Here is a 24,409-nt window from a genome sequence, read left to right on the forward strand (position 1 = left end):
GGATGGGAAGGGTGATGGTGATGGGTGAGGTGGGGTAGGTGAGGATGGGAAGGGTGATGGTGATGGGTGAGGTGGGGTGGGTGAGGGTGATGGATGGGTGAGAGTGGGGTGGGTGAGGGACGCGTGACAGTATTTTTGTATGCCACATGGTTTTAGTTGTCCGAGCACAAGCTACTGGTCAAGTTTGACAACCATATGTACAATTCTCTATTTGTAACCTTTTCTTGCCCTCTGTCCCCTTGTAACACTCGTGTCAATGGGAAGGCGGCAAATAAAGTTCTTCCAAAAATTTAAGGTTTAAGAGTTTTCAAGACAGTAAGTAAAGAGTTTTCAAGATAAAGTTACTTCTTATTCAAGGTTGGGCCTAAAATGACTGCATGGATCTTTTTCGTAAACAAAGCATGATAGAGCTGAAATTGAGTGGCAATTAATTTGAGCAGCTTCAATTGCACAGTCAGATGCAGCTTCAACCACAATATATCATGCAAATGAAGGTCAAAGATGTGCATTGCAAAGAACTTCTGGACGACAGGAAGAGTAACCATTACAATGTGAAAAACGAGATAATATTGCCTGGTAATTGGATTTCCAGTAAAGTCAAGAAAAGGATAGAAAAATCAAATAATAGTTAGCTCAGAGCAACACAATGAATATCCAATTTTTAGAGAGGGATTTTGAACATCTGAACAAGGCAAAATCTAATGGAAGAATTATCATTACTCGAGCAGCTCGAGCTGTATTCGGATTTTCTCCCTTGTCAGTGTTACAATTATGATGGGATATGATACACATACGAAATCTACCAGGAACCATGATTTACACAAAATTACAATTTATCTTGCCATATTTCATTGTACCCGCCTCAGTATTGGCTCAAAAACTACCGCCACAGCTTTAAATCAGCAGCAAGGGTTACCTTAGCGATACAGGAAAGCACCGGTTGCTTTCAACCAATAAATTGACAGATATCCAGGCTTCCAGCATTCAGTCAAGAACATAAGACCCAATATCAGGGGCTTCTGATACCTGTAGAGCCTCTGCAATCCTAAGTGCCATGAGAGACCTGTATGCTGCAAGCTCAGCTTTTGCCATAAGCATCTGTGCTCTATTGCGTAAATGAATGGCTGACTCTACAGCTCTGTTTGCTGCATTCTCAGCTTCTTGCACCCTCCGAAGAGACTCCTCTTTTGCTCCATCTGCATAGGTTTAGGAGGAAAAGAGTAACTGTAAGTACCTAATAATATGGTAATTACCAAAAGATTCCTCCTATGCTGACACGACAGAAAAAAGAATAAACAGAAATACATCGCCTGAGGAAAATATTGTATTCCTGTCAGATGGAAAACACAGGCTACAAAATTTCTCTAACAATACTTCAGTCATCATATTCTTGTGAGCATATATATCCAGTACGTATACATCACATATCAGTCCACATGCAGTATATACCAAAAATATTTTAAGAATTTTAAATAATTGCCACTGAAAACTTTCAAAATATTATATTTGCCGCAACATTTTTTAAAATATCATAATTTTCATTGAAATCATTATGCTCTTTCAAAACTATCATTCCATTAGTTAAATATAACTAATCATAATTAAAACATAGCAAAGATCTAAAAAAACTATTTTGCTCTTGCATAAATTATTAAAAATAGTTTAAAATATGGTTCCCAAAATCGGTCATCTCAAGTTGTATTATGATCCTGATTTGGACCCAAAATAAGTCTGATGATTGGTTTCAATCTTGGGATTGACTAATTTCAGCCATATCGACAAGATCAACCAATTAGCCTCGGCTGAAACTAAATTGTTTTCAAGATTTAGTTCGAATCTTAAAGATATCTAACTATAATTGATGCTCTCAACTATCTTTTTTTAATTATCAGATTTTACCCTCTATCTAACACATACACTCTTCTCCTACTCCTTATACTTTACTGACCTCATCCGGCGACCAATCTGATGAACCTTTCTGGTTACTCTATAATTTGATGAACTCGGATGAGTGTTTTTTTTTTAAATATCTTTTTCCTCTTTCTCATTCACTCTTTCTTTAACTCTCTTTTTCTTCACTGTTGTTCTGCACTGACAATTTATAAGTATACAAATTTACCAAATTCAAGTCAAAATTTATCATAGTTTCTTAGTGAGTTTTTTCTTTGATTTTTAGGCTTCATATGTAACTAATTTTTATTTTCTTATTTTTCTGTTATTTTTTCTAAATCTTTTAAAAAAAACTATGCAAATTTAAAAAAAAAGATAATATTTTATGTAGTGACAATTATGATATTTTGAAAGTTTTCAGCGACAATTATGTAAAAGTCCCAGAAATATCAAGTGGAATCTTAGAAAACCCATAGCTCAATGTTGTTTATCAATGACAAAATAAAACCCTAATAATCTTTAAAAAGACAATCAACTACCTCTCAATAGGCAATTTGGATGTGGAGCCTTTGAAAATTAGACTACAAGGTAAGAGAAGAAATATGAGGGCTGAAGAACGTTCGAGTGAGAAAGAAAAACAAAAGCTACAGGGATGGCATTGTTAAATTGAGTTCTACAACACTAGCCCTAGTTAACAGCTGAACACCTTTTGTGGATTTGAAGTATCAACATTGTACATGCAAAGCAACTAGTTGTAAGTTATTAGTTATCAACTTGGTACAAGTTGCTTTATAAAGCTAATAAAATTTAGCAACATATTTGATTGCAAAATCAATGCCTATAGAGAACAAATGTACCTTGCAACAAAATTTCAGATTTCACTCTTCCAGCTTGGCTCCGTTGTCTCTTAAAAGATCTCTTTTTCCTAAGAAATGGCCTTTCTAGTTCTTGTATCAATTGTGCTCCCCTCAACGGCGCCCCCTGCTTGGAAAAATATGGTTTCCATAAAATATTATCAAGGTATATGTATATATAATATATACATATGAAAGTTGTTTCACATCAACAAATCAGACACTAAATAGTGTCAGATGAAATTGAAAAAAAACCAAAGAAGAATGATCCATGATTCAAGGGAAAAGTTTGTGGAACATGACAATATGTCACAGTCCATTGCTATCAAAAATCAACAAACATTTAAATCAAAAGCAAACCCACATAACCAACATATAATATAGGGTTATTGACAGCGAACATTCTATGAGGCTGCAGAGACTAAGTTTAAGTAGCCTGTTGGATTTTCAGAGAAAAAAAGGGCATAGATCCAACCTGACCTTGTGCAAACTTTACCAACTTTGAAAAAGACAGCCAAGGCATAAGTACAGCGGATTAAAAGGCTAAAACCACAATATTACGGCCACTGCAACTGCTAACCATTTCCCTTAAAATAATACCATGCCTATGCTTAAATCCAACTGAACCCTGTGTAAAATTAGGTTACATGTGCCACTAGAACGATCTATACCTAAAAGAAAACTTAAAAACAAAAATAGAATAAGAAAGATAACACATGCTCCTGTACAAGTCAAGTTTGGAGTTTCAGCAAGCTCTTATCCACTTCAGTCTACAAAATGAATTTAGAAGCCCTCATAATCATCAATCATAGCATTTCCATATGGTATTACTCTTTTTTTTAATGGTACTACTGTTATCTTGTGGATAGAGCCCTTGAATTTGAACTTCTTAAAGATTGCAATTGTTGGTCTGGAATGGCTTGTTATGCATTTAGTATAAATAATTAAATAAAATGCTTCCGTTTTGCAGGTTTCATTACTAGTTTATACTTTATTATTTTTGTATTTAGTTTAAGCCACTTTGCTTCTAGACTCCTGTTTAGGGCCTATAGGTGCCCACTGATTCTTAGAAAGGTATTCCAATGGGCTTCATGGAACCAATTTAGCCTCATTTATGTTTAAAATATCATATTCATCCTTATTTATGTGAACCACTTATGCTTCTAAACTTCAGATTACACACAGGAGAGAGAGTTAGCACTAGGAAATCCTATTTCTGCTTTCATACTGCCTACATTTTTATAAAACTTAATTTTAGCTATGAACTAATTGTTTTCAACCCAAAACTAGTTCTTCATGTTATTTATTTAAATATTTACTTATTTACCAAGTTTTTATCTTGTCTCAAGACTTTTCTTCAGCTAAAGTATGATTTTACTTGAAAAAAAGAAGAAGAAAAGAAATCAAGCTAGTGGCTTTTTCCCTAGCACATCACAACATTTCACACTCATGCCATATTGCAAAATGCAAACTTTGGAATGACCTAACATACATTCACTTTATTGGATACACACAGAGAAAACACTTGTTCCTTCTTTCAGGGCTACAAAGGGAATAAGTCACATTAATTTTTCTTAAATTAAGCATATCGTTCCCAGATTGCTTTCAAGACCTTTCATTATTCTACAACTTTCAATTCAAAAAATAATCCATGTTATGTTGGTCCTTTGCCATAGTAATTAATTCAGAACTTCATTTTAAGCATTAAATTCCAGAACTGACGTTGGATTTATGTTTAAAACTTAAAGTGAGACGCATATTTTTCTTTTTTGCATCATATCTTCTGCTGATCTTACATGATTAGCATACTTCAAAGGAAAGATCATACACAAACAAAAGTACAGGTCAACGACAATAATCACTGATAGGGCAAATACAAAAATACTACTACAAAGATAACAGTGAAGACAAAATGCAAGCAATACAACATCATCTCCTATAACTGTGAATAGTTATTATTAGAAATAGCATGAACCATATACATGCAGATGTTCACATGATCCAATATATTGAGAAACTTCAGCTGGTAGATAACCATGTCTTGAACCAAAAAACAACCAATTGAATAAGTAGCAACGCTATGATGATAGGGCATGAGGAAGAAAAGAACAAGAGATTGCAGTATGAAGGTACAAGAGAAAAACTAAAAGTCTATTACATACCTGAAAGAACCTAACCAAAGGTGCACCTTTCTTTTTCCTCTTCTTTAACCAATAATCATACACAGCAATTAGCATATCTTCCCTCAATAAATTCTGACACTGGTCCAACACCCTCTGGACGCTCGGAAGTTCATTGAGACTATTATAAGCATCCTTCTCCAAAGTAGATATTACTTTCTCAAGGTCATCTTTTAAAATACGTCTTGAGTTGCTATTCTTGATATCAAGAGAGTTAGAATTCAATTGTTCAAGCCATTTCTCATCTCCTGAGTCCACCTCATAAAGGGACTCGGTTTCCCTTGCTAGAGCTCGTTCAACCTCATCATCTTTCATTTTGATATATGCATCAGGCTGCAAGAAAGGAACCACAACATTGCCCACGTAATCAGAAACCTCCCGAACCCCTGGCACTGGAATCAGCTTCACAGAAACATCCTGAGAGCTGCGCAACCGGCATTCCATATATAACTCCTTAAACAAAAGCCAATCCCACTTGTTCAAGAACTCAAGTTTCCATCCTTCTTCAACTCCCCACATATAAGCATGTGTGAAACGGTTCACAATGCAGGGCTTCATATCTAGTGGCTTGTGCAAGATCCTTGTTGTCTGTTGCAGCTTCACAGCTATACACCACTTATTTGAAACTGACATTTCCAGCATAACCTGAGCACCTTCTTCCCTCCAACATCTATCAGTATCAATAACCAGGATGTTTGCCTTGCAATGCACAGAATCTATATTCTGCTTCACCTCAGCCAATGCCAATTTTTCCTTGATTCGCTCGACAGGGCTCTTTGTAGCAGACCTCTTTTGTTTCCCATGTGATCTAAGAGGAGTCAGACAATCATTCTCATCAATACTGCTAAAGAGGTTACCACTGGAAGCATCAAGTGCATTGACTTGAATAGGCTCAGGTAAAGAAGATGCCTTTGCTTCTGAGTGGCACCAATTACTTTTCCGATTTGAGCGTACTACACCAGTACGCAATCTCATAAAAGAAGGTTGACAACTTCGAGAATGCCTCAAGGAACTCCTCTTCCTTTGGAACTTCTGTAGCTTTGAACTATGCACAATGCCTAAATTTTGTGGGAGAGCTCCCTTAATACTGTGAGATCTGCTGCCCTGCACAGGAGGAATTACAGAACCTGCATCCAGAGCTCCCAAAAGTCCTCTATCCGCATAAAAAAGAGAATCTTTTTCTTCAACCCCATTGGCCATTGACACATTTGTGCACAAACCCATTAAATACCGCATAAGAACAGCTGGTAAATATAGCGCCCCAAGCATGATAGCAACATGCAAGCTCTTAAAATAGGACGGAAGAGCACAGAAATCAAGTGATAATATAGGAACAAAATTCCTGGCTCCATAAATCATGCAAGACCCACAATAAGCCATAGCATTTCCCAACATGACATTCTGAACATAAAGAGCAAAGAGCACAAATTGAAAAGAGTAAGCACAAAACAGGAAGAGAAATAAATTCGAACAAAAGAAAGCTTACATTATCCCTGTGCAGGACAGGTAAGAAATGAACGCCCTGCAGAGAGAACACACTGGCCATCGATCCCGAAAGTAAAAGTGCAGCCAATTCTCGAATTCCCAACCTAGAAATCCTCATCCATCTCAATATAGAGATAAGAAGTCGGGAGAACCGGTATGAGCTACTGCTGCAACAGGAATCTATAAGCACAGCCAAGACGACAGGTCCACCCACATTGGTCAAGAAATCAACTTCCAAAGTTCCAGACTTCCTCTCCAAATCTGTCAGAGAGTCCAAAATGCTGAGCTCCCATTCTTTTATCTCTGTGGCCGTTGAGTTTACTTGATGCTCCTCAGACACCACTGCAGTCTCTCCTGATACTTCTTGGACCGAAGGGTCCACTTTTATCCTCTTCCTGCGCTGCTTCCTTACAAATACAATCCCATACTTCTTATCCTCCTTCAATTCACTATCCGCAGTTGAAGAAGACATAGAAACCACACCATTCGCCTCCGGCCTTGCCCTCTTCCTGCTGTAGACGAACCCAAACGACTTCCCGTCCGAAGAATCCAAGGACTGAGACGTCTCCTGCTGCAGCGTTGGCTTATGCCATCCATCAGCAAGACCAAGAATTCCCTTCTTGTCATCCTCCTTCCACCACAGCAGCCGGAGCCACTCATTGCCATCTCTCTCTTCACCATTAGCACGATTCCTGAGGGGTTTCGATGAAACGAGGCGTTTCCCAGATCGCAGAACCCTCGCCGACGCCTCAAGATCTACGCCTCGAGGCGCTTCCTTGGACCTGGAGACGAATACTCTAGTGGAACGCCGGGTTGCGACCGACGGCATAGACGCCGCCGGCGGCGCCCGGAGGGGGAAGACTCTCGAACCAATCTCCGCCGCCGCCGTCGCGGACGACACTCTTCCGCCCAGCTTCCGCACGATTCTTCGCCGGTTCTCAGAACTCGCATAGCGTCTCATCGCTTCTCGACGGCATCATCGCCTTGTTCGCGCAGCTTTCAACGATCCGATTCCTATGCCCCCTTTCCGTTCTCCCTAGAATCGAGACGCTGATCGCTTTAAATTAGACTGAAATTAGAATCAAGATCTTCTTTCTGGTTCGAAAAAATTTCAACGCGGTGGCGATCTCGTAGTTATTGCGTTTCAAGATTTTGGCAAGAGATAGAGAGGAAGACGGCAGGAACGAAGGATCTAGGGTTTCCGGTCTTGAGGAAACGACGAGGATAACGTACACCGACTTAATCGAGCCGTGGGATGGGAGATCGGAGGGTAGAGATTAAATAGGAGTCCTTGAAGTTAGTAGGTGGGATGGGTGGAAATCTTTTGAGCGGGGCTGACGGGGGATTCTAGTTTGTATATATTTCTTTTTAGTTAAGAATATTTTTATTTTTATTAGATAATTTATAAATTATATCTTATATTTTAATTATTTTATAATTCATACGTTTATCTTTAAAAATTTTATAACTCGACCCCTCTTTTTTTTTATAATTTTTATTTAATACGTAACGGTAATTTAGATAGTACTAACAAACAAAATATTTTATTATAATATAATTTATAAAATATTTAAATTATCTATATTTTCTTCGGCATTTTTATTCTCCCATTTTTTCATCGTTCTCGCCTTAAATCAATGTTAGTCGAGATGGCAGCTTGCTTCGTATTCTAGTCAGATAAACCTTTGATTGAAACAAGGATAAATAGAAGAAGATTAAAAAAGAAAATAAAGATGAATGAAAAAAAAATAGAGAACGGAGAAGAGGGAACAGACAAGACAAGGAAAGGTGTTGGTAGCGGCGACAACGACGAGAGGAGTTGGTTGTGGGATGATAATAGAGGAGTATAGAGGAGGGGAAAGAGTGGTGGCGAAATTTTAGTAATTTGTTCAACATTAACACAACTGTACTATTGGGAAATTATTGTATTTTGCACAAATATCCTCTACCTTAATACATACACTCCTAGAATTATTATTTATATCACCAAATCTATGCCGTTAGAAATTTTATTAGAAAAATAGTAACAATTAGAATAACTAATTAGATGAGAAAATGTCCTAAGTTTCTCTTCCCTCCTCTCCTAAGAAGATCAACATAAAATTTAATATTCAAAGGAATTGTCAAGGAGTCCCCTCTCATGGAAAAGAGAAAGATATAAGGCAAATACTTCAATGCACCTTTAAAAATTATAATCTTAATCCAACGGCTATACCCTGATACCGGTTTCAAAACCACATTACATTACGTAAGAAAAAGAATTTATTAGTTAAGAAAATTTAATTACGTGTGCCTAACTTTATAATTTTTTATTATACCCTTAAAAATCTTAACCCTTAGATCTTTATCAAGATAAACAATTAATTTTACGGTACGGAAGAAGCGCTCTATATATTTTTTTTTCTTCGTTAAGATTTATCTCTTAAATATAGTTATGCCTTAATTATAGGAGATATCATTTAATATGAAATAATTTAAATTTGATTATTTGGGGATAAACTTCAATTTAAATATAATTCTCTATCTTTATCTATTAAAATTTAATCTGAATCAATCTTAAACCAATGGGAGATATATGTAAATAATCAAAAAAATCAAAAAAACAAAATGTAATTAAATTTTAATCAAGTTAATTATAAAAGACATCAATACCCTTATTTTGATATATATATACATTACTCTCAGTTAATAATATATATATCTTTTACTTAATAAAATACTAAGATAATATAATTGTTAAAAAATAATGTACAAGATTATATATCTAAAAAAAACTACCTATTGAACCGTTAATATCTTTCATTCCTATTATACCTTTAAAGATCTTAACCATTAGATCTTCATCAAATTAATTAATAAAGAGTTAACTCTATTACACGGAAGAAACCCTTAAGATATAATAGAAATATGGCATTTCTATCTATAAAATTATTTTATATTTTTAATAAATTATTGATAGAGAGACTTAATAATTTTTTTCTTGAGGGAGTGAAAATGATACATAAAATATAAATGAATGGTGAAGATGTATAATATAAATGCATATTTTTAACTGATGGATATTAGGTAAAAACCAGAAAAAGAAAGATTTTTCATATTTTTATTATAAATTGTTAGTACTTTTACATAATAATTAGCAATACATAATTAAATAGGTACTTTATACCGAATGGAATAATGGACTTAGAAATTTGGAGCACCACGAGAAATAAGATCCAGATGGGTGTATTCGCAAATGAGGAAAATAGAAAAGGGATTGTATGTAAATAGCTCTATTATGTACAGTGGGATCGTTTGTGTAGATTTAATTACATGTATATCTAGGGGTGAAAACGTATCGGATATAGTGTTCAACCCATATTCGGATTCGTATTTTTAGTTCGGATACGGATTCGGATATGGATATTAAACGGATAGCAAAATTTAAAACAATATCCTAACTAAACGGATACGGATAATTTTCGGATAAAAGATCGGATCTTAAACAATGAATTTAAAATAATTATAATATTTTATTTAAATATAATTAATATAAAATTATTAAGAGTTTTACAACAAATAATTTTTTTGTATGTCAAATATATAAAATTAGAGAAATTAATCTCTAAAAATAATATATAACGTATTATTAGTAATAATATTAATATTTACTATTTAAATAAGCAAACTAAAAAACTGTAAATCATTTAAAAAAATGCGGGTAAACGGATATCTGATATCTGCATCCGAATCCGAAAAATATATCCGACCCGTATCCGAATCCGTATCCGATTTTTTTTCAACAATTCTATCCGTATCCGAATCCGAATCCGAATCGGATAGAAAATTTTTATCCGAATCCGATCCGAGTTGGGTCAGATAGCGGGTCGGGTCGGAGTTAATCCGACCCGTTTTCACCCCTATGTATATCCCTTGAATTATGGGGAAGTGGCGCTCTCAAAGAATAAAAAATAATAAACCAAATTTCCTAAATTAATCGAGCATAATATTTTGGCCCTTATGTTATAAATATATATAGCCTTGTTTGTTTTAGGCTAAACTGTGAACTTTATTAGTTAGTTCTATTTTTTAGTCTTAATTTTTTGAAAGTAAACATAGTTAAATATAAAAAAGATAAAAAATATTTAATTAGTAAACCAAATTAAGGGTCTCTGAACTAGTTCACGGGGTCTCTTAAACTCAAAACAAACAAGGCTTATATATTTTTTTAAATAGTCCATAAACTAATTCATTCCTTAGAAGTAAGATTACAATGAAAGTTGGTAGGAGGGTTTATCCTGTCCTTGCTTGCAACTTTTGGAAAGATAAGCAAATCTAGCTAGACTATGAGCCACAACATTGTTGTTTTGGCTGGTGTAGCAAATCCTCAGAGAGGGAGCCTTTGAAGTCAAGAGACAAATCTTCGATATGAGAGGAGAGAGCTTCCAATCCCGTTTTGCCCTTGAGAACTAGCTAACCATAGTGACTAAATTTTGGTTGTCACTGAATATCCAGATTCTTCTACCATCAACTAGTTTGAGGGCTTCTTCAGCGATAAGGAGAAGAGCAATCGCTTCCCCATGAAGCGCGTTCTGACAATAGTTGATGAAGATTGCTTTCCCTAAGCAAATGGGTGAAGAATATACTACTAGAGCTATCCCTGCTTCACCTAACTAGGAGTCATTCCAAGCTTCGTCAGACCACTTGATAGTGTCACCATCGCCCGAGGAAGGATTTTCTAGAGGCAAGGGTGGGCAATGGTAGGGGAGGCAAGGAAGCTTTGAACAGGTGGTGCAAGATGCTTTCCTCATAGATGGACCATATAATGATAAAGCAGTAGTTGAGGAGCTCTCGATCTAGGAGGATAGATAGGAGGAAGATAAGCCATTCATCCAACCGAAGAGACTGAGAGTCCATTTTCATCCTGAGTTTACTTTGGAACCAAATGGTCTTAGCAAAGCTACAATGGAGCAAGACATGCTCAACAAATTCTTTCTCGGTGTGGCAGAAGATGCAGGTTGGATTTATATGGATAATCCTTATGTGGAGCACTGATCTTGTGGGGGCAGGCACCAATTAAACATTTCCAAATGAACAGATTGAATTTGGGAGGAGAACCCTTGTTTTGCCAAATTGTCTTTCATTAGGTTTTGCTTGAGTCTGATGAGGAAGAGCTTAACTAATTCCTATTAGAGAGTGAAACATAGGTAGACTTGTGGAGAATAAGTCATTAATGTTAGGTTTCTAGAGTAACCTGTCCAGATTTCCATTAAGAGGCAAGGGGGGGTTAGTTCTTCTGATAAGTGTGATCGCTTCCGAGGGAAGAGGGAGGGGAGGTGATGAGCTTGATGTTTTGGTGAGCCAAGTGGAGCTAAGCCTAGCTTAAACTCAAATATTTCTCCTCGTAGCTTTTTCCTCCTACACGTAAGATTGCTTCTAGTGACAATAGCATCAATAGCTTTAGACTTATCTTACATTAGATATTAGATGTCATTATGGAATCAAAGTTGTTTTCAAAACTTTATTTATAGAGAGTAATCTTAAAAGGAGATTCTTGAGCTGTATAAATTTCAAAAGTTAACATGACTTAAGATTTTTCATAACTCTATTTATATTTTTATTGTCTTTATGTTCATCTTAATTTGTTAAATGATAGCACTGAATAAGACTACTAAGAATTTATTATAGAGAAATGTTCGCCACTTGATTCATATATCTCATTATCTTCTTTTATAATGAAGCAAAGATTTGAAAACTTGCCCATACTGCTTTGATGGCCTTCTTTTTGTTATTTTTGCTTAACTTCTTTAATTGAGGATAATCCTATTTGATGTGGTTCGGCTTATCTAACATCTCGCTTTTGTGATCTACTTACACTTTATTTTTTGAGTTAGAAATCTTTTAAATTACATTGTAAGTAAAACAAGATTTCATCTTCTTCACTTGATTTTTCATTGATTGATGATTAAAAAGCTAAACCTTTCATCCAAATTAAGCTTTGTTAGATTTTTTTGTCCTTTCTATTATGGTGATATTTGGTTTCCAATTTTTTTGATAAAAGTCTAAGAATATTTCTCACCATTTTAATTACCAAGAAATTTTAAGAAATTAATAATATTAATAAATCTAGTAAACATATCAGACATAGATTCTTCGAGATCTATACTAAAGAGTTCATAACTATGCATAAGCATGCTAACTTTTAAAACTTTAATTTGATTAGTACATTCATGCGTAACCTTTAACCTACTCTAAATTCCTTTATCCGACCCACATGTAGAAATTCAATTAAATTCATTAAGATATGATGCATAATATAATAAGTTCATGATATTTAGCATTCATTTGAATATTTTTCACATCTATTGTAAAACAATTATTTTTAAACTTTGTTATAACTTTTCCATCTATAACCATAGTTAATATTTTATGACTATTTATAATGACTTTTCGTAACTCATAATTTATAACCTAGATATATATTCTCATTCTAGCTTTTCAATAATTATAATTAGAACGGTTAAACAAGAGTGCTATATAATCTATTTGAAGTCGATTAAGCCTAAAAATTGAGATCTTGCACTAAAACCAACTGTTGACCCGGTTAGATAACCCAAGAGGAGGGTTGAATTGGGTTTACAAACTAAAATAAAAGATACAAAACTAAGTATATAAATGTATGCATAAATTGCAAAAATAATAGATGAATTAAAATTTTATATAAATTGAGAAGTAGAGTGATAAATTTTATGCTTACGAGATTAGTATGCTATGAAAATATAAATAAGATAAGAAAAACTGAGTGGAAATAATACATTAGAATTTATAGTGTGGTTCGGCCAATATCTACATATACTTCTTAAAAATTCTTCCTAACACTCAAAAGCATACACCACTAACTTCTCAAGATTCTAGTAATCTTTACAATAGATTTACCTCCCAAAATCCAGTATTAGAGCATGATTACTAGAGGACAAATTTAAAGTGCAAAATGGTGGGGCATGAATCTATGCAGATCATTTTATGATAGTCCTAAGTAAATCCAGATGGGCCACAAACAAAAGGGAGATCATGAGAAGAGAGAAATCCAATCACATTGGCCCAAATTGCATACAATATACTATAAACAAATGGAAAGATTAGAGAAACTAAAGCTATGAGAAAGGAAAAGCAACATTCGCATTATAAAAATATTCAACTTTTATACACTAAAGGGGAAGATAACTGTCTCCAAGCTAGGATAAAACAACCATAGTAGAAGAAGACCTTTGCACCAAAAGAATTCTAAGTTTATAACTTATCAAAAGATCATAGAACACCACTCAAGATAAAAATATTGGCTAGTGTTGTCATCAAATAAGAGGTGTCCAACTTTTGTTTGATACTATAAGGCTATAAGGTAGATAATATGTGAGGGAGAGGAGATTGAAATGGAGAGAGATGTAAGATTAGAGAAGACTAAATGGAGAAATAGGAGATGAGATTAGGGTAAACTGAAATGGTATGAGAGAGAGAGGAGATGAGATAGAGGCAGATGGAAAGTTGTCTTAGATTTGAATCCGTAAGAAAATTATGATATTTTTATATATGGTAGCTTTATGAGTTAGAAATTTTTTGGCTCAAATTCTAAGAAGCGGTGAAAAGTTAAAATTAAAATAGTGAAGGAAGGATAAAACTAGACAGATTCGTAATAATCTAATATTACGACCATCGTTGGAGGGTGACAGAGGTGAGAAAGGTTTCAAAGCTTGAACGTTAAAATATATTTCTTTAAAAATAAAAATAATTTAACGGCTATGGTAAAAATATAAGGACAAAATAATAAATTAACTAAACTTAATATTCATTCCTTACCCCTAAATCACCTTGACCTCGTATTTATATGAATAGAATCATAGTAAATCGAATCTCATATTTCTGTATTAGGTTTACATCTGCTTTATTTAAAATTAAAAGTAATAAGTAAATTCCACTATTTAACTAGATTCGACTCGCCGGACTCAACTAATGTGCGTGGAATCATATCACCGATCAAATAACATCTCATCTCATTAGTGGTGAGGGATAAAATGGATACTTCACATCTATTTCAAATCTCATAGGCATCAGCTAATAGAACTTAGTATTATGCCACATGAATAAGGTCAAAAGAGTTATCGCACATAGTCTGTTAATGTCACACACTTTGTTCACCCTTATTAGTTTAGGAGGGTTAGTTATTGCATTGTTTTTTCTTCATGGATCACCTTCATATTAATCCATACTTTAGAAGGTATAAGTGTAAATGAACCTTCGTTTATATAGAAAAATAATATAGGGGTAAAATGTATAGCAAAATAGAAGGCAATGTTGTGCCTTAGAATAGAAGATAACAATCAAGCAGCTCGAGTTCATCTTCAATTGATTCGACTCAGGCTTCGTTCAAATTTAAGTGGGTTGAGCATAAGTAAAATTTTAGGCTCAAAATTAATTTTAAGCTGACCGTGATTAGATCTATGCTCAGCTCATTGACACTAAACTTAATATTATTGTATAATTTGTGATCATTTGATCTAGATCTAATGGCTCATTTCTATATCTAATCATAAACAGTGAAACACAAACCCTATATATCGAATCTCATCTCTATATTTAATGAAACATTACTTTATTCTTGCTGAAATCAAACTTGATCCCACTGGTTTTAAATAAGGCTTGAATTGGACTTGTTTTAAAGCTTGATCTTGAATATTTTAAGCTCAAAATTAATTTCGAATTAAGCCTAAGCAGCTCCGGCTTACTCAAGCTCGACTTGTTTACACATCTAAATCTAATCATCTTGGTTAAGATGGTCACTATTCGGCTGATAACTCTTAAGCTAGGGTTCTTCCTACCTTTGGTCACTATTTGGCTGATATCTCAAGATCTAGCCATCCAAACTTGATGATCTTTGATTCATTGGAAAGCTCTTTTTAAGAGCGACAACATATTCAAAATTTAGCAAGATCTAATAGCTAAATCCTCCAAAAGTCCATTCGAAAGTCACGTTCTTAAATCGGTTCAAAACCGTTACGAATCGGATCAAGTTGGTTTGTAATATTAGGCTGCATAATCTCTACCTAACAAAATAGGTTTCATATGTCACGTTTTGATATACAAATAAAAGGGAGCATTTAAAATACATCATCTAAAGATGATCTCAAACATAATTAGAAACACGACTAATTTAATCCATTGTCATACTCCCAAATAATTTGTATGCTATTTTAAGCGAGAGTGTAGAACTAATTACTACGAGTGCCGATATTAGAACTTAGGGGATACAAAAGTTGAGTTCTGGATTATCTATTAGCTTATGTTTTTATAAATCCTGTAACTGAACTCTAACATTAAAAAATGTTTTTTTTATAATATTGTCTATGATTAAGATATCTTATATAACTATATAAATATTACTATCACCATTGGAATTAATTTTGTTATTTAAATTGTTGTAATGGTTACTTATAGTAATTAATATATGAATTTAGCGGGTATAATTTGTGCCCCAAATAATATATTAATTATTATTTTATCTTTCTGGATCCCTCTAGTAGGTAAGAACAAATAATATTATATTTATAACAATATTAGATTATCGCAAAAAGAAATTGTCATAAGCTAAATAATATTTTTATTGATGTCTTTACGTTGTCAAAAGGTAGTTTCCATTAAAAAAACTATTTATACAACTGCCTTCTCTAATACAAATATATAATTTAGTACTATTTTAGATATTCTATATAACAAAGGACAACTTATCAATGACAACAATGACTGTAATATAATAACAAAGTATTAATCAATAATTGCACTAACAAAACAAGACTAACTTTAAAAACATGCAAACATGTTTTTAAAACACATGATGAAGTAAAGCAACATCTTTCTTATTACTTAAATATAATTTAAGATAACAAAATTCATTGTTCAAGTACTAGTATTTGAGAAAAATAATATTAGGATGAATATGACCAGGTTTATTACGACCTATGACATTAGTGAAGATATTTATGGATATAGATTCTTTGATCTTAGTAGCTTTTAAGTAGTAAATTAAACTTTTGATATATATATTATCCTAGATTCATGAAAATAGAACCCGATAGTTCATGCATTTTAATTTTTATATTTATATTCAACTATTAATCAAGAAGTTTACCCATCTCTTTTTGGTGTATTAACCCATTTTTCATCTTTCTTATTTCGAATCATTTAAAATATTTTAAGTTGATCAAGTTCATAATATAGTTTTTCTCCTATATGTAATAATAATAATAATAATAATAATAATAATAATATAAGCATGAACTTTCTATTACATAAATGAAGCTAATGAAATCAATTATTATGAAAAAGTTAGCAAACTAAGTGAAGCTACTACATCCTGTCACATGTGATGTACCACTCGTCACTAAATATACGTGCTTCTCATGTGGGTAAAACCTACGTGGTTTTTATATAGCATTTCGGTCAATATTTTAATACAATATACAATAGAAAAGCTCAATATTTTAAAAAATAATACAAGAAAAAAGAAGCCCAATATACCATAGACAGATACAAATGCTCACATAGAGGCCAAAAACTATCTAGTTTAATTTACATGAATAAAATAGATAAAGCAAATTATAAAATAAATTTTTGCAAGCTCCTCCACAAACTCGAACTCATATATTAGTCTAAAATATATTTCCACCAAAAGTTGGTGAACTTTAAAACACAGCAAGTATCAACTTCTACAATGTAAAAATAGTGTAAAATAAAGATGCAACCACACAGTAAACATAAATATGCTCATCATGCTCACAATTAAGGCATCAGTATTACATACACATCATGCTCATCTAATGCGCACATGAATTAGTAATCTATAACATGATATGCATCAATCCAATCTACCATGTCCTCAAACTCGAGCTCACACTGAGCTCCGCCCATAGGCTATGTCAACACTATACAACAGAATGTGCATCACTTCAGACTATCAAGTCTTTCACTTAGGTTTATGCAGAGCCATATTTAAAGACCATATCAATACTCACACTCGACCACACAAACACTTCCAAGGGATGGTAGACCCTAACGGTAGAATTGCCTACCTATTACCGACGAACAACATGATCGATTGTTTACCATCGCAGACTAAGGACCTCAGTTATCACCCGATATCACTCTCTAAGCCCTCAACTCTACATCATCACATCACCATGGCAAAAAATTATGAGGTATTGTTAGGTCTACATCATTCTACACTTTTCTTTCTAACTTAAATACATTAAAGGGTTTGACTCTCGTCGATTAACAATAAATTGTTTATGACTCGGCAAAATGGTTGCATGATGTTAAGCATTATCGAGACGTAGAAGCCACTCCTTTTATGGTCATGCACGTGCTGGTAACATGATATTATATATCATAACCAAGCATAATGGACACACCTCATTATCATATATTGCGTGCTATTACACATAATTATGCCAATAGATATGCATAGAAATTATGATAAGTGAAACTATGTCAAACAGTAAATAAAGTTAATATGGACTCATTGCATTGATAATAGTAAATATATGCACATACATTATATGAATGTGATGATGTCATAAGATAAAATATTACATTCTCTACACTACTCTTAAATTATAAAAATTTCACTTGCTTAACATCTCTTTCCTAATAGTAATTGCAACTGTACCATATAATCATCCTCTCATGGTACAAAGTCCACATTAATAATGATAGTAATAAAAATATAAGCACAATATTCCTATTACTAATTAATTAAATAATTATATTGATATTAACTATAGGCTTGGGTAGGTCCTACTACGAATTTCTATATTTATTAATCATGTAGAGCTGATATAGTTATACCAAGGCCTGAGACGTTATTAAAAGTAATTAAAATAATTTACCTGAATTATCATTCTAGTAATTATTATCAATTTAAAATAAATCACATACTCACGACATTTAATTAATCTGCTTTGTTAAATAAGACAATCTACTTAATATAATTTCTCCACAATAACATGTATTAATTCTTTAACATGAGCAATTAATTTAGATTCACCTAGATCACCGACTCATTTGCTAAAATTAATTTAACCAATATTATAATCAACCACTATAATATTCAATTAGAACTAATTCTTCATTAGGAACAATTAGTAATGGCACTATGAGGCCATATCTAGTTATTACGAACTAGATCTAGAACGATGCGTTCGTAATAAAATTATAAAAATTTATGTGGATTTAGCCTCATGAATTAGGGTTCTAATAGCTCTAGTTTCACCTAACAGAAGGTTCGAATGAAAAGTTAAAAATAAAAAGGTGGAGATAGGTCAGAGAGGGTAAAATGGTAAATATCCGACGTTGTGGCGGTTGTCAGAGAGTGGTGGACGACCAAGGGTGGTAGTGGACGGCCGTGTAGTAGGGTGGCTACTAGAGGTAGGAGGTGGCTAGGGTTTGGATGCTTGAAAGAGATCTACGGTTATGATCTACTTCTAAAAAGATAAAGATAATCTAACGGCTAAGGTAAAATGATAAGGACGAAAATAATAATTGGCTAAACTCAGATTTCTCTCAATGATCATTATCAACACATATCCACCCTTATTTATAGGAGTAAAATCCCTAGCGAGTCGGATCATATGCAGATTATCTGATTTATTTGAAATTTATAATAGAAAGATAAAGTTAAGTAACTAATTTGACTCGACTTAACTTGACTCGACTTAACCTATATGGTCGGATCGTAATAATCTACCACGCTTCTGACACTTTATTGACTAGTCTCTCACGCCCTTGTACTCATACAATTTGTCGTGCTAATAAGATGATTTGGGTTCGTCTTCCTCGAGTCCACGTAGGAACATGATGTGGGCTAGCTGGTGCTTGCATTTATGAGTGGAGGTAAATCGATCATCACAATAGAAAACAAGCCTTTTCTTCAGCGCTCTTTCGAGTCATTGAGTACAAAGCAGTGCGTGATCATCTGGCCGTTAGGCTAAGCCATTAGTGCGGGTTGAGTCGGGGCAGATGCCATCTCTAGTGGGCTGTGGGCTTGGGCCACCTTTCTTCTCTTCTCCTTGCAGATCTGGTTCAGTTGATCTAACTTGGACTCCATCGGGATAACTAAGGAGAGGGCCGCGTCAGAAGTAGTGGGCCTCAAAACCTTAACTTCAGCCTGAATGTCAGGCCTAAGCCTGCTAATAAAGGTACTCTTTAGAGCCGAGTCAGACCAATTAGTGATTCGGTGCATATCCGCTCGAACTCCTCCTGGTAAGCTCGAACTGTTGTTAAATGAGTCAACTTAGTCAACATGGCATGAAAGTCCTCGTACTGGGCTGCACCGAACCGAGCACAAATCTTATCCGCAAAGTCCTGCCAAGATTGGAATGGTTGAGTCTGCTCAGCCGACTGGTACCACCTAATCGCCACGCCCTCGAAGTGGAATGAGGCTATATAGACCTTTCTAGTGGTTGGGCGTGCCATAGTACGTAAACACTATTCTGCTAGATAAGTCCAATCTAGATAGTCTTTTGCAGAAAATTTTAGAAAATCAAGCTTGATAGTCCGAGCTTGGATCCCAAAATATGGTCTGTCATCATGGGCAAAGTGACCTCGGGGTCGAGGCTGGTCTTGTGGGTCATAGGCCCATGGTTTTGGCTCATGTCGCCCTTGGGCTGCACGCGGGTTCGGCTCAGTCTGACGATGCAGGCCCACCGGTTCATTCCACCATTAATCCTCGGGCTCGTACTCATGCTCGGGGTTTTGTTTATGAGTTCTAAACTGGTTCGCGAGATGGTCAAATCGGTTCGCGAAAATTTGGCCTGCCTTGAAAATTGGGCATTTCATCTCCTTCATTCCAATAACCAAACCCTAAGGCTGAATTTGGAATTCGGCCTAGGGGCATCGCCACAAGGTGCATGGGGGGCGGCAATGGCGGATGGGTTCAGCAGTCGACCCTTGTTTGGTCCTCGCGGCGGTGGAACGACGGTGAGCGATAGTGAAGGGCCAAACTTGAGCTCAGGCTTGAACTGGTGTAGCGGTAGCCCTAGTGCGTCGCTGGGCAGTACAATGGCCCCCGGTAGCTGTAGAATGGACCAGTGTTCCTACTGCAGAGAAGCAGTGGCAACAGGAAGCCGCGGTGGAGCCACCCTAACATTGGGGTAGCTTCTCGTGGTTGTGGCTATCGAGTTCGGCACTTGACGGTCGCCTACAGCTGAGGCGACCACCACTGGCCAGCACAATTCAGGAGGATCCATCGGTTAGATTATTCGTAGATCTCTTCGAAAGTTATAAGCTTCATCGAGTCCAAAACCATTGTGGATCAGATTAGGCCGGTTCGTAACATGGCCGGTCAGTCGTGCCATGCAAAATGTTTTATTTTCAGGGATAGGTTATTCCGATTCTATTCTATTAGAATAATAAAATAATTTTTAAAATACCAAAATTACCTTTTGTTGTGGTAGAGTAGGATTGTGTAACTATATTTTTTTTATGAGGGTCATTAGACCAAGGAAGATATTTTTGATTTAGTGGGATGGGTTAGGGTGGGAGAATATTTAAAAATAGTTTGATTAGTGTATCTAGATTAGAAATTTTTTAAGGATATTTAATAATCAAGATAATCTTGTCAATTAGCAAAGAATCCTAGCAGCTCAATAGACAACGATGCCTATCAATATTTATATGCTTGAACATCTAATTTCAATATAATTCCGATCTCTTGAATTATTACTGTGTTCACATACATTCTCTGAATTTTTTTATTATTTTAAATTAAAATAAATAAATAAATAGATAGATTTCTAAACCAAAAATAAATTTAGCTCAGGAGTGTATGCTGTAAAAAAAAAGTTTATAGAGTGAATGCGGAAATGGTGATATTTAGGAGGGTCTAAGTAGAATTATTCTATTAATTTTCTAAGCACTTCTTTAATAATTGGTACACTGTGATTGATTATGTTATTTTTCCTTTAATTATATAGTTCTTTACAGAGAAATTCTATGCTCTATTACTCCTTTTTACCTCTTTAGTTATATGACAGAGATGCTGATGGATGCAGATAGTGATATTGTTTGGTGTTCAATTTTGTCCAGGGCGACCTTGTGAAGATCAGGTAGGGTGACCATCGAATACACTCCAATATATGAGTCACACGCATTCGACAATTTTGATCATACCCAAATACAAATACTAGCAGATATCCGATGGTGCGCCCAGATTGACCCGCATGAGGTTGGCCCAAACAAAATCCTAATCTTGTAGTTTGTGTTTGAAATACATTAGGAATTAGTAATATAATATATATGTTGAAGTTTAAGTTTTTTCATTCTTTGCCATACATAATTCAGTAAGCCTTTGGCATAATTAATTATATGTCAATCTAAAATCAGATTTGTAGTTGGTTCATATTTATATCTACTCATAGGGACAAGTATCGAGCAGGTTGAGCCAGGTTTGAGTCGAACCTGTCGAGCCAATTGGGCTGAGCAATATGTTCGTTGTCCGCCCACGAGTGAGTTAGGCCGGGCTGAATTCGCGTCGGGCTAAAATAGTCTAGCCTACTATTACTCATCGGCCCGTGAGAGAGCAGCTAATGGGTGGAGCTGGCTTTTATATCTGGTCCACCAAAGCCACCTTTATATCTCATCTGTTCACGGAACAAGAAAGACTCGGTTAGTTCATATCAAAGATATAATTGCAAAATTCCCAGATAAAAATAATATGGACATGATCATAAATGTGTATCAAAGATCAGACTACCCGTCTCTCCCGGCGAACGGTAGAATCGACTCCGGCGGAGCTCTCGGAGACATGATTAACGATTGCCGCAGCTGTCAAACACTGCATGATAAGCCAAAATGACTAGCAACATCTGCTTCCAATGAGAAAGTGACAGCCCTCGATCCATTTGTCACTCACTGAGTGTAGAAGTGTGATTAAATTTTGGTAATCCGTACTTAGAACTTTGGACCTTTTCAGGAACGCCATGGACATCGCACCACCAACGCAAATAATAGTCCCAACTATCTTGGCCATGCTTCTCAAGCTTCTAACTTTCACTTTCTCTAATCTGCCAGTAATTAGATGAAGTTTATCCATTTTTAAAATTTTGTATAACTTCAAACTACGACATTTTTAGTGGCCACAAGAAGTCCCATGATCCAATACTAAAGTATCAATCATCAAGAACTGGCAAGAAGAGAAAAAAAAGTCGACGAGTGATGTCAAAACCATCGGAAGCTTGTCTCCTACCGAGTAGCTCGGAGAGGAGGGACCCACTCATAAGAACCAAACCCACATTCGCAAACCCTAGGATGAGAGACAACCATCTCACCGTCCACAGGTTCAGGAGCAATGTCGCCCTCTCCACCACCACCGCAAAATCCCTTATGATTGCTTCCGAGCAATTAGAGAATGCTAGAAAATTAGAGGGATTCAGCGATGGATTGCATTAAATGGAGACCTCTGAGCTGGGCTATGGATCATTAGAGGGATTGCATTGTATAGATCATTATGGGCAGGTTTTCGGCTGAACTTTCGAGTCGAGCTGAGGGGCGGGCATAGGCACATTGGCAATTTAGGCTCAAGTAAGGCCAGACCCAGACCAGGTCCATGTCCAAGCTGGATGGATTGGGCTATATGATCAGCTCTATCTACTTGTCTCCGTACTTATAGTGCAATTTTAATTTATACAATACTTCATAATTTAGCTATATGATTAGGTGAATTAATATAGAAATTACATCAATCAACTTATATATGTACCAATAGTAGATATATTAGTTATCTAGGCAACTAAATATTGGTAAAATTTATATTATAAACTTATGAACAATTTCAAAGAAGCAATTATATATTTCATAAATACATTGACATTTGATGTTGACATAAAAATTATATTATGTATCTGTTAGTATGATTGAGACAAGAAATGATAATTATTTGGTGCACGAGTAAAAATGATCGACAATTCTATAACAACTATGGGATGGTTTGTGAAATTATCATTAAAGTAATATTTATTATGGCACTCAAATTTGTACCATCAGTAAACAATAATTATTTAAGTCCGTCATAAAATATAAAGTATTTATGATAAAAATTATGTAATCATCATAACTAAGTTTTATTTCTATGTCAACCTAGCAAAATGTTTGTTCATTAATTTCTTGTCTATAATATCTTCCGTTTTCCAGTTCTCCAATATGAAATTGTTCTACATTTTGACTGCTGATAGAAGCTCGCTGGAGAGTTCTTAGTAACTATCACTAAACAACTACCCAAGATGAGAAATTAATTCTCTCTGGTTCTTCTTAATTTGTTATAAAAGATATCACTTTCCCTCCTCTCTCTCCAAAATATTCCATTTACATACCCACCTAGAATAAAACTATTTATCTTAAGTGTATTGTCGGGGCTCTCACCAACAAGGTCTACACTTCAATCTCCCTGGAAAGAAGTTATTCCCCTATAGCTTTGTCATTCTCTAGTCCATCTGAAGGTGCAAAAAATAAGTTTTTCTTTGAGGGAGAGAAACCTTGGCATCTTAGTGTGCTTTGCATGGCGGACACGTTTCAAGGGCTTCAAGGTACACCCAGTAACTAAAGTCACCAAGCCCCTTGCCTTAGGCAGTTGCGCCTCTCTTTTAGAAATTCCTATCCTGAGTGATGGAGGCATTGTTGGCTGCTCTGATACATTGGTGGGGCGGCTTTAATACAGGCGAAATTGGTTTCGTCCTAGCCGAGCACCCTTCTCCCATCTACATGGGAAAAGCCATCTTCCTTTAGTAGTGCTGGAACACTATCCACGGGAAAACTTTAGGTCTCCTCATAGTGATCAAAGAGGCCATCAGGCTGGCAAACAACAAGAGCGTATGGATCTTTAGTGACCATCAAAGCTCTCATCAGCTATCAACAACCCTTCACCAGATAGATTGGACTGGACAATTGCCCCTATAATTTCAGAATGTCTCTAATGGATAT

The 24,409-nt window shown here is 35.2% G+C and overlaps 1 protein-coding gene across 1 annotated transcript; it reads right to left on the reverse strand.

Moving 5' to 3' along the window:
* Nucleotides 1–594: 594 nt before the first annotated feature.
* LOC140762480 (uncharacterized) lies at nt 595–7,704 on the reverse strand. The gene is made up of 4 exons (XM_073100302.1): nt 6,411–7,704; nt 4,907–6,325; nt 2,748–2,871; nt 595–1,196 (listed from the first exon to the last, which is right to left on the reverse strand). Exons 1-4 carry the CDS (start codon nt 7,368–7,370, stop codon nt 985–987), a joined length of 2,715 nt encoding a protein of 904 aa, XP_072956403.1. The 5' UTR covers nt 7,371–7,704; the 3' UTR covers nt 595–984.
* Between the last annotated feature and the right edge of the window lie 16,705 nt (nt 7,705–24,409).

The sequence above is a fragment of the Typha angustifolia genome, chromosome 7 (assembly GCF_048772165.1).
Source record: "Typha angustifolia cultivar Huaian chromosome 7, ASM4877216v1, whole genome shotgun sequence".
Taxonomy (NCBI): domain Eukaryota; kingdom Viridiplantae; phylum Streptophyta; class Magnoliopsida; order Poales; family Typhaceae; genus Typha; species Typha angustifolia.

Bases quoted from the DNA above. Each gene is read 5' to 3' on its own strand.
- LOC140762480 (XM_073100302.1), bottom strand. From the start codon at position 7,370: ATGAGACGCTATGCGAGTTCTGAGAACCGGCGAAGAATCGTGCGGAAG. The intron at 6,326-6,410 runs GTAAGCTTTCTT...CTTTATGTTCAG, and splicing joins CTGTCCTGCACAGGGATAAT to AATGTCATGTTGGGAAATGC. The intron at 1,197-2,747 runs GTACATTTGTTC...AAACCTATGCAG, and splicing joins ATCTGAAATTTTGTTGCAAG to ATGGAGCAAAAGAGGAGTCT.